This window comes from Pundamilia nyererei, unplaced genomic scaffold (genome assembly GCF_000239375.1).
Source record: "Pundamilia nyererei isolate P.nyererei 1_Seehausen unplaced genomic scaffold, PunNye1.0 scaffold00055, whole genome shotgun sequence".
NCBI classification, from domain to species: domain Eukaryota; kingdom Metazoa; phylum Chordata; class Actinopteri; order Cichliformes; family Cichlidae; genus Pundamilia; species Pundamilia nyererei.
The window spans coordinates 1,199,272-1,211,294 of record NW_005187456.1 but is presented as its reverse complement, the minus strand read 5'-3'; the positions used below and the strand labels follow the sequence as shown (position 1 = coordinate 1,211,294).

The 12,023-nt window shown below is 39.1% G+C and overlaps 1 protein-coding gene across 1 annotated transcript in view; it reads left to right on the top strand.

Moving 5' to 3' along the window:
• The first annotated feature begins 307 nt into the window (after positions 1-307).
• The window catches only part of clybl (citrate lyase beta like), a 64,522-nt gene continuing 52,806 nt past the window's right edge, over positions 308-12,023 (top strand). Inside the window, exon 1 of the mRNA XM_005733794.1 lies at positions 308-351. Coding sequence (XP_005733851.1) covers positions 308-351 — 44 coding nt within the window. The remainder of the gene's footprint in view (positions 352-12,023) is intronic.

Below are 12,023 nucleotides of genomic sequence, written 5' to 3'. Positions count from 1 at the left end.
TACTCTGAGATGATGTGTAATCCACAGAAACTTTGACTTTAGTTTTTATGCAGCTGCTCTTATTTTGTTGAATTACTCTTTATTTCTGCTACTTTATCACAACTGTTGGACTGGAAACATATTTCATCCGCTGCACTTTATCCTCGACAGCAGTCTCAGCCAGTTACTCTCTGTTTACCACTCCATGTGCTAACAGCACTCCAGATACGCCCCTTCCCAGGCTGTGGCCAATCACATGATTCAAGCTGCACACACGCGCCGCTAGTGAAGCCAATCGCCGCTTGCTCTTGTAGCGTCATCGGAAAACATGGCGGCGCACATTACTAGAGCTGTGAAACAACTTGTCCCACAGTAAGTCAATTTATTTTCAGTTTATCTCGATTGAAAATGATGATTTGACCTGTCGGCTGAGGAGGAAAAAAACAAAACACACTGTAAATATTTAGGCGCTAATTTTTATGAATAGGTTTTCCTGCTCATAGCGTGCAGCTAGCAGCTGCTGGTCAAATGTCACTTGTTTTGTAGGGGGTGGAGAAGCAGCTGTGTTTGTAGCAACATGTTTTTACAGCCTTGCGTTTTCCAAAATAACGGAATACACAGTTTTTGTTTATTTTTATTGTAGCAACGTGGCTGTTATTTGTTGAACGACTTTAGTAATGTAGTGTAAGAATGTGTGACTCATTCTGCCCAGGGTCGCAGTTTTACAGCACGTCTAATGTGAGGTGGGAAACGAAGTAAAAATGTTACTGGGGCCAAGAGGTAGTGTGTAATTTGATAACTAAGTAAAACATTAAACACAGACCGTGTGCTATGCAGGTTTGGCTTTTGTGAGGGACATTTGCTTTTTTTTAAATGCAACTTTCCCGACGACTTTGCAAAGAAAATATAATAACATAAAAGTTTGACAGTTATTTTCTTGCATTGCGGTAGTCGTCCTCCACTCCACTATTGCCCCTTTTCTTTCCCGTAACTTTTAAAGAAAAAGTTATTTTACTGCTGTTCTCTCTAGTGATCATCTTTGGATGAATTCCCATCAAAATCCAAATATATCACCACACCTCTTTTTTTTATGTTTTTGTTTTTCTAAGACACATATTTCTTATGTTTGTGTCACATTTACAAGATTAGATCACAGGGTTGCATTCTGCTCCTTGAAAATAACCTGGGGAAAAGTTGCCTTCCTTTGTCAACTTTATAAGTTTCTACCTTGGCTTTGCTGTAGCTGCATTTCATTTTCTTTGCTGTACTTTCGGTCATAAATTGTGACTTCACGGTGAATCGCAATTTTCTCCATAGGCAGCAGAAGATGGTGACAGGTCAACCTTTGCTCTAAATGTGCACTGTTTGATAGACATTTAACACAGTCCCATAATGACAACGTTCCCCCCTTTCTCCTTAGACAGTGGATAAAAGCCCGGTCTAGAAACGCATTCGTCCTGCAGTGCTCACTTTAGAAATGCTGGAGCCAGTTGAAATGCTGGATATCAAATGCTGTGCACTTACGCATAACATGGGATACTCTATCACTTTACACTGTTGCAGACTTCTTTGATATGCTGTGGTTGAGTGATGAATAAAAGATGCATATTCATATGAAAATCAAACCAAAACCACATCATAATTGGAGGAAAAGTAAATGATCCTCACTGTTAAAGGAGCTCTGTGCAACCTCGGAGAGCCATTCTTATTAATGATACTCAAATGAGGCTAGTGTACTAATCTTCACCTGCTCACTGACACAAGCAAAATTCTAGGTGAACTCACATCAGTGACATACTCTAAGTGCTCAGAAGCCTTACTTTGATTATAGGAATATAACCAGAATACAAGCAGTTGGCAACCAGTTGAATTGAGTCTCCTCTTCCAAAGAGGTGTCCTGCAGGTGAGTTGTGCTCAGCTTGTGTGCTGATGCTGTTTCACGTTCAGTTAATGGGCAGTTTGTGAGTAAATGTTACAAAAAATTCAGTGCAGTCATCGTGCAACCACTGATTTTTTTCTCCCTTCCTAGTTGCAAGGAAGTTGCCAGTTTCCAGTTATGCTGCTGTGATAAATGCAAATGCTAATGACTTTTGCGACATATAATCAAATCAATGGAACAATATACCAGCCCTGCAATAAACTGGACTTTCTTCAAGGGTAGGGATGGGTATCGAAAACCGGTTCTTGTTGAGAACCGGTTCCCACTGTTTCAATTCCTTGGAATTGTTTGCCATTTTTGCAAACGATTCCCTTATCGATTCCAGTTGCCCCGAATGACGTCATCACGTTGCAGAGCGTCATTTACCTGGCAGGAAACACGGCGCGTAAGCGGCTCAAAAGTTTGGTTATACTTTACGAGAACGGATGACAACAGGGCAACTTGCAATAATTGCAAAGTAGATATTTAATTTAAGGGAGGAAACACTACGAATATGCAAAAGCATTTGCTCACAAAACACGCGATGACCTTAAATGAATTTCGTGTTTTTAATTCCGCTCCGGACTCGTGAAGCTCAACCCAGCAGCAGCGGTAACGTTCACACGTCCTCTCCCGTTAATGCGGCAGGTAAATCATCAACTAACAGTGCATATTATGTTAGCGCGATCTGCCTTATTACAAAACCTGCCATTACTGTGCATTTAGGTGACCATGATGAGAGAGACAGACAGAGTCTGGCTCAGATGCTGGCAGCTCTCGCTGCAGTCTACCGGTAGCGTCTCCTTTCAGGCCAGGATAGATGAATGACACCAAGCAGTGACTAAGTTTGTGGTAAAAGGCTTGAACCCATTTGCCACAGCAGATGCCCCCGATTTCACTTTGGTAAGTGAATGTGTTTAATTGTAGGCAGGGACATTACTGGATATTCTTGTGTAATTGCCACAGAACAATTTATGTTATACTTTGTTATTGCTACTGAAGAATATTTATTTTATTATTTTACATTTAGAATTTTTTTTCCTGGGGACCCTGTGACACCCCATTGAAGAGCCGTAGGCTGGATCTCTTTAAGATCTCACTGTTGGGTTTTTAAGGCCATGTTACTCCTAAATTTCTATCTTGTTCAAAGAGAAGATATAAAACAAAGTTCTAAGCCAGGGGTGTCAAACTCAAACACACAGTGGGCCAAAATTCAAAACTGGAACAAAGTTGCGGGCTAACGTTAATATTTATTGAAATATATTTATTGCTCCAGATATAAGAATGAATCTTTTCTTATGGACTCAAACACGTTTTGCTGAAAAACTGAATATGGAACAAGCAAAGCTTAATACTAAACAATATATATATATTAGCTGTATAATACCAGTAGGCCAGCTCTGATAGTAATTTGGTATGGCTTCGCGGGCCAAATGTGATTAGGCTGCGGGCCAAATTTGGCCCGCGGGCCAGAGTTTGACACCTATGTTCTAAGCTAATCGACCTTAGTGTTCTCCTTTTTTAAAGAGAATCGATAAGAGAATCGATAAAGAATCGAATCGTTAAACAGAATCGAAAATGGAATCGGAATCGTGAAAATCTTATCAATACCCATCCCTATTCAAGGGTTAACTCAGGTTTTTAGGTGTGGTACTTTGTGGTGATGCTGAGTGGAGGTGTTTCTTTTAATTTAACCTCTAAATGTGGAAAATGTGTGCTGAATTGATATTAGTATCTGGAATACTGGTAGACCAATACAGTGCACATAAACTGGTCATTACAGTCATAAAACTACATTTATGGAATTGCGCCTGATTGAATAAATTGCCTGTTACATTTTACAGTTAGTCTTTTGTTATTATCTTTAGACACTTTTTTGCCATCAGAACTACCTTCATTCTTTGTGACGCATATTCAACTAGGTATTGGAAACAGTCTTCAGAGATTTTGGTCCATATTGACATCACAGCATCACGCAGTTGCTGCAGATTTGTCACCTGTGCATCTGTGATGCATGTCTCCCATTCCACTACATCCCAAAAGTGCTAAATTGTGATCTAGCGACTGTGAAGACCATCTGAGTACAGTGAACTCATTGTCATGTTCAAGAAACAAGTTTGAGATGCTTTGTCACAATGTGTGATAGCTTGTTGGAAGCACCCTTCAGAAGATGGGTACACTGTGGCCATAAAAGGATGGACATAGCCAGCAACTATACCGGGGTAGGCTGTGGTGTTTTAATGATGTTCATTTGGTACCAAAGTGTACCAAGAAAATATCCCCAGACTATTAGACCATCAGTTTTCTGAACCGTTGATACAATTCAAGATGGATCCATGCTTTCATGTTGTTTACACCAAAATCTCCCCCTACCATCTGAATGTCACAGCAGAAATGGAGACTCGCCAGATCAACTAATATTTTTTACAATCTTTGCTACGTTTTTAGTGTGAAAGTTCACTAAAGTAAACTGCAGGGGAAAACTGAAAATGTTCCTTACAACAAACCTAATGAGACTCTTATATATGGTCATTTTAAAGGAGCTAACACAGGAAAAGTGGCTAAAGACAAAGCTAACCAGAGACCAGAGCATGTTAGAAGGCAGCAGGCTCAATAAGAGCAAACGATCAAAGGAGTTATGGGAAAATTATGGAGATGAGTGAAAAAGAGAAATGGTTGACGTCCGTTTATCTGCTGAAGCTATAAACATACTAGAAAATGATGGAAGTACCTGAAATTTGTTTTGTTATATAATTCTGGGGAACTTGCTGTTGCTTGCTAAGTAAAACCTGTCATGTAAACGTGGGTGTACAGCAGCTCATTTTATCAGTATGTCTTTTCAGTAGAAGAGCACTTTATTATCAGTTGTTTACTTGATATACATTTGGAGAGATCGTGAAGTTTAATAATCTCTTTAAGTTGACTATATATGCAACGGTATTGCCAGGTCATACTTACCGAAAAATCAGAAATTGGAATTAGTCAAATAAATTGAAATCAGTGCATCTCTACAGTGGTATCGACAAGGAATTTTCACCCAGAGAACTGCCACTCTCTGGATAGTTTCTCTTTTTGGATCGTTCTCTGGAAACCCATGGATTGGTGTGAAAATTGCAGTACATCAGCTTTTTTTTTTTTTTTTTTAATATCTAGGCAAGCCAATGTGGCACCAACAACCATAAATCACCTTTCGTCTTCACTCTGGTACTTGATTTGCTCTTCAGCACATCATCTTGACCATGTTTAAGTGCCTAAAATGTTTTTGTTTGCTGCCATGTGATTGACTGACTAACAAGTAGTTGAACAGCTGTACCTAATGAAGTGGCAGGTGTGTGTACCTGAACAACAGGCACAGCACAGAGTAGGAAATGACAACAACCAACTTTACCCAAATGTTTGAGAAGAGGAAATGTCCAGACTACAAATAGTAGAATAAAAGAAGGTAATTTCTTTTTGGTGACCAGCGATCTGTTGAAAATTACTTTAATAATGACTTTGTGTTTAAGAATGACAATTTTCAGTCGGTAATTTAGCAACTTAAATACTTTTAAAGTGTTTCATCATATAAAAGCATATAAAATTCTAAATCAAGATTGGAATTTGTCTAGAAGTTTGACAACACATTAGTGTACTTACATTCTTACAGAGACAGTACTCTTGTTAGGTAGGTATGTTTTTCTTTTTCGCTTCTTAATATTGTCTACTAGCATGATATTATTGCCAAATTAACAGGAGGCGAAAACCAGTTAAGCTAATGGGTATGCCTTTATGGGTTTGTAATTGGTATTCATTAAATTAGGAAATAATACAAGATTCACTCATATAGCTTTTTCAGCTCAGTTGTTTGTTACCAAATAATAATAACAATGGAGTCTCTTCTTCCTGTGTGGCACCTGTCAGGCTTGTGGTACTACAGAGAAGATGATGTCCCAAGTCACTAGGCTTCATCCTCTGCAACAATAAATGTCTTTTTTTTTCAATCTTTTCATTTTCTTTTTGCTCTTTTTTGCTTTTTGTTTTTGTTATTTCCCATTTTGTTCTCTTTTTTAACATTAAACCAGTGGAAAACTGGAACAACTAATAAACACTGGCCACTGACATAGTTGTATGCCAGTATCGGCCAGTATCAGCTGATACTGATATTTGGCCAATGCAAATGGACTAGGAATAGTCGTACTTTTCATAAATAACAATTATTAAGTTATTTAAAACAAAACAAACAAACAGTATATGTGACTATTTTGTGTTAAATATTTTGCATCTTATTACATGTAAAGTGTGTGTGACACTGAGATTAGATGTGACTATATAAACAGAACTCCTGTGTGGAATTTCTGCCAAAATAAATGAAAATGAAGTCGATGTGTAAACTGCCAGGTATGTGTAGTCATTTGAGAGCAGTTTGGTGAAGAATAGTTGACTGAAAATCTCTCTCCTGCGAGCTAGCACAGCAAAACATGCCAATATTGCTGTAAACCATGGCACACAAGGGCAATGTTATAAGATAGTCATGGGATAGTTAAGAGGGGTATAATGATTCCAAAATCAAGACACAAATGTAAGCAATATTTCCATCTCCACGTATCATGATACCCATGTGTAGATGTTAATACTCAGTCAGATTTTTCAGCTAACAAATGAACTGCGGATCTGTCATAGTAATGGATTTAAATGTTTGTTTATGATGTGTTAAAAATGTAGCTAATTCAATTTTGCTGTCATTTATCCCCACTAAAGAAAAAGGGGAGCAATAGTTTTTGTTAATTTCTGTAGGAAAACATAAGGATGAACAAATTTAAATGTAAACTGTCATAAAACAAACAAACAAAAAAATCTGCTCTTTTGATTTTAATCCTTTTTCTTGCTTATGACTTATAAGTTCATAGAATTCAAATATTATATTGCTGGGATACTGCTGCTACACTTGAGTGTGTTTTTGTTAGATGGTTCACGAGATCCATTGACAGGTGGTTAACAGTCAGAGCTGCTTATTGCTTTCCTACATTTGTAAATTGTCATGCATGTCTCTTAAGAGGTATAATGAGACACTTCAAACAGTTTGCATGTTTGTCACAAAGAACTTTTAGTGAGTTTAATATTCTATTAATGTGTCTGTTCAGGTCAACAACATCGTGACATGTGGCTCTAATTCAAGGCATATGAATTTCCAGAGGCACAAAGCTGATGATCCTGCCACATTAGAGTGTGAAGTGACTGTCACGCCAGTCTGGTGTGTGTGTCTGTCTTCTTTCGCTTGTGGGGATAGCATGAAAAAGTTTGAAAGAAAATAGTTTCTTTCCTAATCTTACCTAATATTTGCTTAGCATGTCATGTTTTTAATACCACTTTGATAAGAGAAACTGTTTTAGTGGATCATTTAGAAATTGTTTTTCTCATCTGTGCTGATATGAACTGCAGAGGCGTATTAAAAAGTCCACATTCTTAATAGGTTTCATAGTGAATTTGCACTGGTGTCTCTGGGAAGCAGTACCTGAATGGTTAAATGGAGCCCTCTCAGATGGCTGGAGCTAGGAGAGGAATGTGTGTGCTTGTTTTATGGACAGCCTAGAGCCCTCGCCCTGGCATTGGCGGCAGACTGCTCTTTGTCACAAACACCCTCGTGTCAAAGATGCAACAGCATCCTGGAGGAAACATTGATTGCTGCTATGAAGTCGACAAGTGATGAAAGTAGCCTAGAGGTTGTCAATTAAGAGAGCCAAGGCCTGGACCTTATAAGTTAATGGGCAGTTTCCCCTCTCAGGGCCTGCTAGGGCTTTATAGCACAGCTTATAAAATCCTTAAGTGTAATGCACCCCTATAACGTTTTCAATTAAGAGAAAGGGCATAAAGCAGCGCAGACACTTGGCAGTCGTGCTAGAATGTTTATAAAGTGGCATTTGGCATAAATTGTGAGGGGAATTTTCAATTGCCCCAGTTGTTTTAAGCAGCAGCTACTGTGCAGAATTTTATTTTGATGGCACTTCATGCTGACTGGAAGCATTACAGACTTCCTGTTGTCTTCCCATTACCAGTTCTTTTAGCTTGGTCATATGGATGCACAGCCAGGAGTTTAAAAGCTTCGTATTCCAAGTTATAAAAGAGATTAGAAACATGCAGAATTTGAATATACATGTCTAATATTATAATGTCTTAATTGTAGCGCAAAGTGCTATTCAGTCTGAATACATTAGTAATTTCACACTAAATTGGCTAATTTAATTTCAAAACTATATAATGCCACAGGAATTTTCATGCAAGGCAATTAAGGAAAATAAAATAAAAACCAACATTTTATTAACTGAAAAAGCAATTAGCAGTTGCACGCCACAGAAAGCCGTGTTTGTAATGCTCTTAGAAGTATACAGTTATATGCAATAATTCTAAATGGCTAACGAAAATCCCTCTGCTCATCTGGTGTCCTCTGTGGCTGAGCTTTCTTTGGCTTCCGGTAGGAAAATAAATGAGTGTTAAATAAACACCAGAGTGTTGACACTTCATTTCCTCATTGATTGGTGGTGGAAGCTGAGCTTAAGGTGTGTGGCCGTAATCCAATCAAGCAAGAAAACAACCGTGGGGACCTTGAGTGAGCAGGTTGGTCAACTAACATCAAACCCTTCCTTTCTTTATCTGTTTTTTTTTTCTAAATCTAACCTTTTTTTTTCTTTACTGTTCATGTTATATGTCAGCTGAGCTGGTGTTTTATCAAGCTGAATTATGCAACACCCCCAAAATACAGGATATGACTTAAATATACCAACTATACTGATACAGCATTAGTGTCTATATTTAAAAGTGACTATCAAGTAGGGGCTTTTCACTTTAGCCTCAGAATCAATAAATTGCTCTATTACCTGTTGTTGACCCAGCTAAGCTCGCCTTTGAAATCTGTTACAGAGCATTAACACATGTTGCTGTGTGAAAACAAAGCTTTGACGACTGGCGTGGGGACCAGCTGAGTAAACAGGGATGAGAGAGAAGAGCTGGCAGAGTAGAGAGGCCTACACTTGTCCCTTAACTGACCAAGGTGGATCCATACGGCCAACAGATGGATATGTTAACCTGTATCTACAGAGGGGGAGGAAAAAAAAATCCAATCAAAACAAGTATCTCTGCTCTAGCGCTTAAGCCTTTGATCAATAGCACATCTTCTCCAGAGTAGGACTTCTTACGACCTCGGTGCGCACATGGAATTGCATCTGTATAAACACGACCAGGGAGGAATGTGTGAACAATGCAACAAAAGAATTTTGTTCTAGAGACATGCGGTGGACTTGGCTAACGGGTGGTTTATGTGGTTAAGAATTTGAGCGTGGTGGTCGAATTGAATGAGAAGCTGGGGAAATATTCTGTTATTAATGAAAACAAAAGTGGGGAAACTTGTGTTTTTGCTTTTTAGAGATGTGAGCCAATCCAAGTGCTGTGATGAAAGTATAACGTACAGGTATTTTAGTTCTAACCGCTGAAAATGGATGTAATGCATACATTATATAGGTTTCAGTGGCATAGTGGAAGCTGTTAAAAACTAAATGTATCAGTAAATCATGATCAGCATGTTTTTGATTGATTAAAAGCCAAATTATAGGTCATTTCAATCTCTTTTGATTGCCATGACTCGTTTTAACCTACTTACAACTGATTTAACTCTACCGAAGCATATATTGTACAGATGACTGACAGTTTCTCACACAGACTCTGTTTGGTTCTTGCTGTTTAGCCCATGTACCATTAATTGGGTAGCAGTCAAAGTTGTGTGTGGGCAGGATATTACTTCCAGGTTTGGAGTTAGCTCCTCTGTCAAAAGGCCAGAGTTTTTTGGAGGCCTGTTAAATTCATAGAGATTTGGATTCAGTTAACAACTCAGAAACCTGTAGGAGTAGATTTGTGTCACTGGGACTGAGCGGTTATTAACAGGGAATGATATATCTTGTCTCATCACGTCTTCCTCTGCCACGATCATGTTTAGGTCTTCTCACGGCACCAAGGTTGGCTCATTGCCATGGTGATGGTCGGCTAGTTCCAGCGCGATGAGGTGTAATTTACCCAGCATTTCCTGTCTGATACACAGCAAACTAATGAGTAAGAGGCCTGCTTTTATAGCAAAGTGTTGCTAACTGGGCACAGCAGGGGGGGATTGAGTGTGTGTGGTGTATGTGTTAGCGCTGTTCCCTGTATCATTTTGCGCTAGGAAGCTTATGTGTATGTATGCCTATATGTGAAAGTATCTGTAAGGGTCAGTGTTGTGGCCACATGGCTGCAGTTCTTTGATTAACCCCTCGGTGTCAGTGTTGACAGTGGGTCTTCTTATGAGAAAGTCTTTTAGAGAAGCTTCTGAGTTTTAGTCTATTAGAAGGTGAAGCTTTATCTCATGAATTTCCCTCATTAAATAGTCACACACTGTCACTAAGTGACTGCCCAGAAAACCTGATTTTCTGCATTGTGGCATCAAATACCTTTAGATGTCTGATATTTTGCTCTACGTCACAAACTAATTATTGAGTTTTGGTATAAATATGTTTAGTAGCATCACGGTGAGCTTTGACCACACGTTTTTAATCTGATCATAAGTTTGTCGAGTTTGAACCTTTTTTTCTATCATATGTAATGAAGTTTACTCTGGTATTCCTGAGTGTATTCTCAAGAAGGTGTGCCACTCTATATGATTCATAGAAAATTTAAAATTTAACGACACTTAAAGCTAAGCCTTCGGGTGAAAGGAGTAGATAACTTATTCTTTTTTCACCCGAATTTTAAAAAATAAGGAAAGAAAAATATGATTTATTTGGGTGGGAAGCAAAGAGTTTTTGGTATTTTGCAGAATTTCAAACTTGGAAATTTTGGTTTTATAACTTCTCATCAAATCCCTGGCACCAGCACTGGTTGCAGACAGGCAGCCTCCTGTTAGCACTACACTTCATTAGAACCAGGTTTCAGTGGTACCACACACGTTCAAACAGCAGGACCATCTCCCCAGCATCAAAGGATATTTTATACAAAGGCTTGTCTCTGTGTCTGTCTTCCTATCACTGTCTGCTAATGATGCATGCTGCACACATTTAAACATTGATACCTTCCCTTTTTACACTCTCAAACTCTTAAAGCCAGATTTCACTTCTCTTTCTCTCTCTTTTTGGCTCGCTTTTTCTCTCTTGGTGTCTTTCTCTCTCTCGCTCTCTCCCTCTCTGCCGTTCGTGGTGTTTGTTTGGCTGCTGGGTTTTGTTTGTTTATTGTTTCCAGATGGCAGACGCAGACTTCATTTGTGTGGCTTTCAAGTTCCCAGAGAGCTTTTTACTGCCTTGGCTCAAGCGCTTATCCTGTTTCCTCTAGCCAGGCTTTATGATGGGCCCTTTTATATGTAGCAACTGGAAACAACTGTCACTACCAGTCTACGTCGTTGGAGATGGGGAGAAAGCCTGGAGAAACTTTCTTGCTTATCATGGGAACATCTTCATTACCCGGAGAACAATGGAACGTCAGATGAGGACAATGTTTTGGCTTTTTTCTGAGAGGGCTAAATTTTCTAGTGTCATAAAATTAGAAAGAGTACACTTGATGTTGTTAAGATACAGTGCACAAAATGAGAGTAGGGCAGCATGCTTATAATAGTGATGAAGCTGGTAGTGTTTTTTTTTTCCCTTTTTCCAGGACCTCGCTGAGTCTAGTCTGGGCATCATTAAGCGCTGTGACATCACTTATTTACAGGAACCCAGGAGGGCAACTTGCCCAGTAAATGTGGGGGAGGACCAGTGCATGTCTTTACTCATCGGATGCGGTTTTAAGACGGGGCAGTAATCAAAGCTCTCGGCTATATAAAACCCACCCCTTCTCCTTAAGGAGGCCTTTTCTTCTGGCTGCTGCTGAATGGGTGATTACCTTGGCATACCAACCTGCCTAATCCCATTTCTAGTAGTGATTTAACAGAGTATAAATGGACAAAGCATTGTGTTTACTCACCTACCCCACAAAAGCTTGTCTCTGCGAGGAAATATAAAAATCTTTGGCCTGTTATTGTTTTGGGCTATTGTCAAGAAAGTCGGGCAAGCAGTCATGTTTCCTGAAATAAACACCATTATTTGGCAGATTCTGGGAAGCCAGCTGTTTTGCTGTTCCATTCTTCACCCACTAAAAG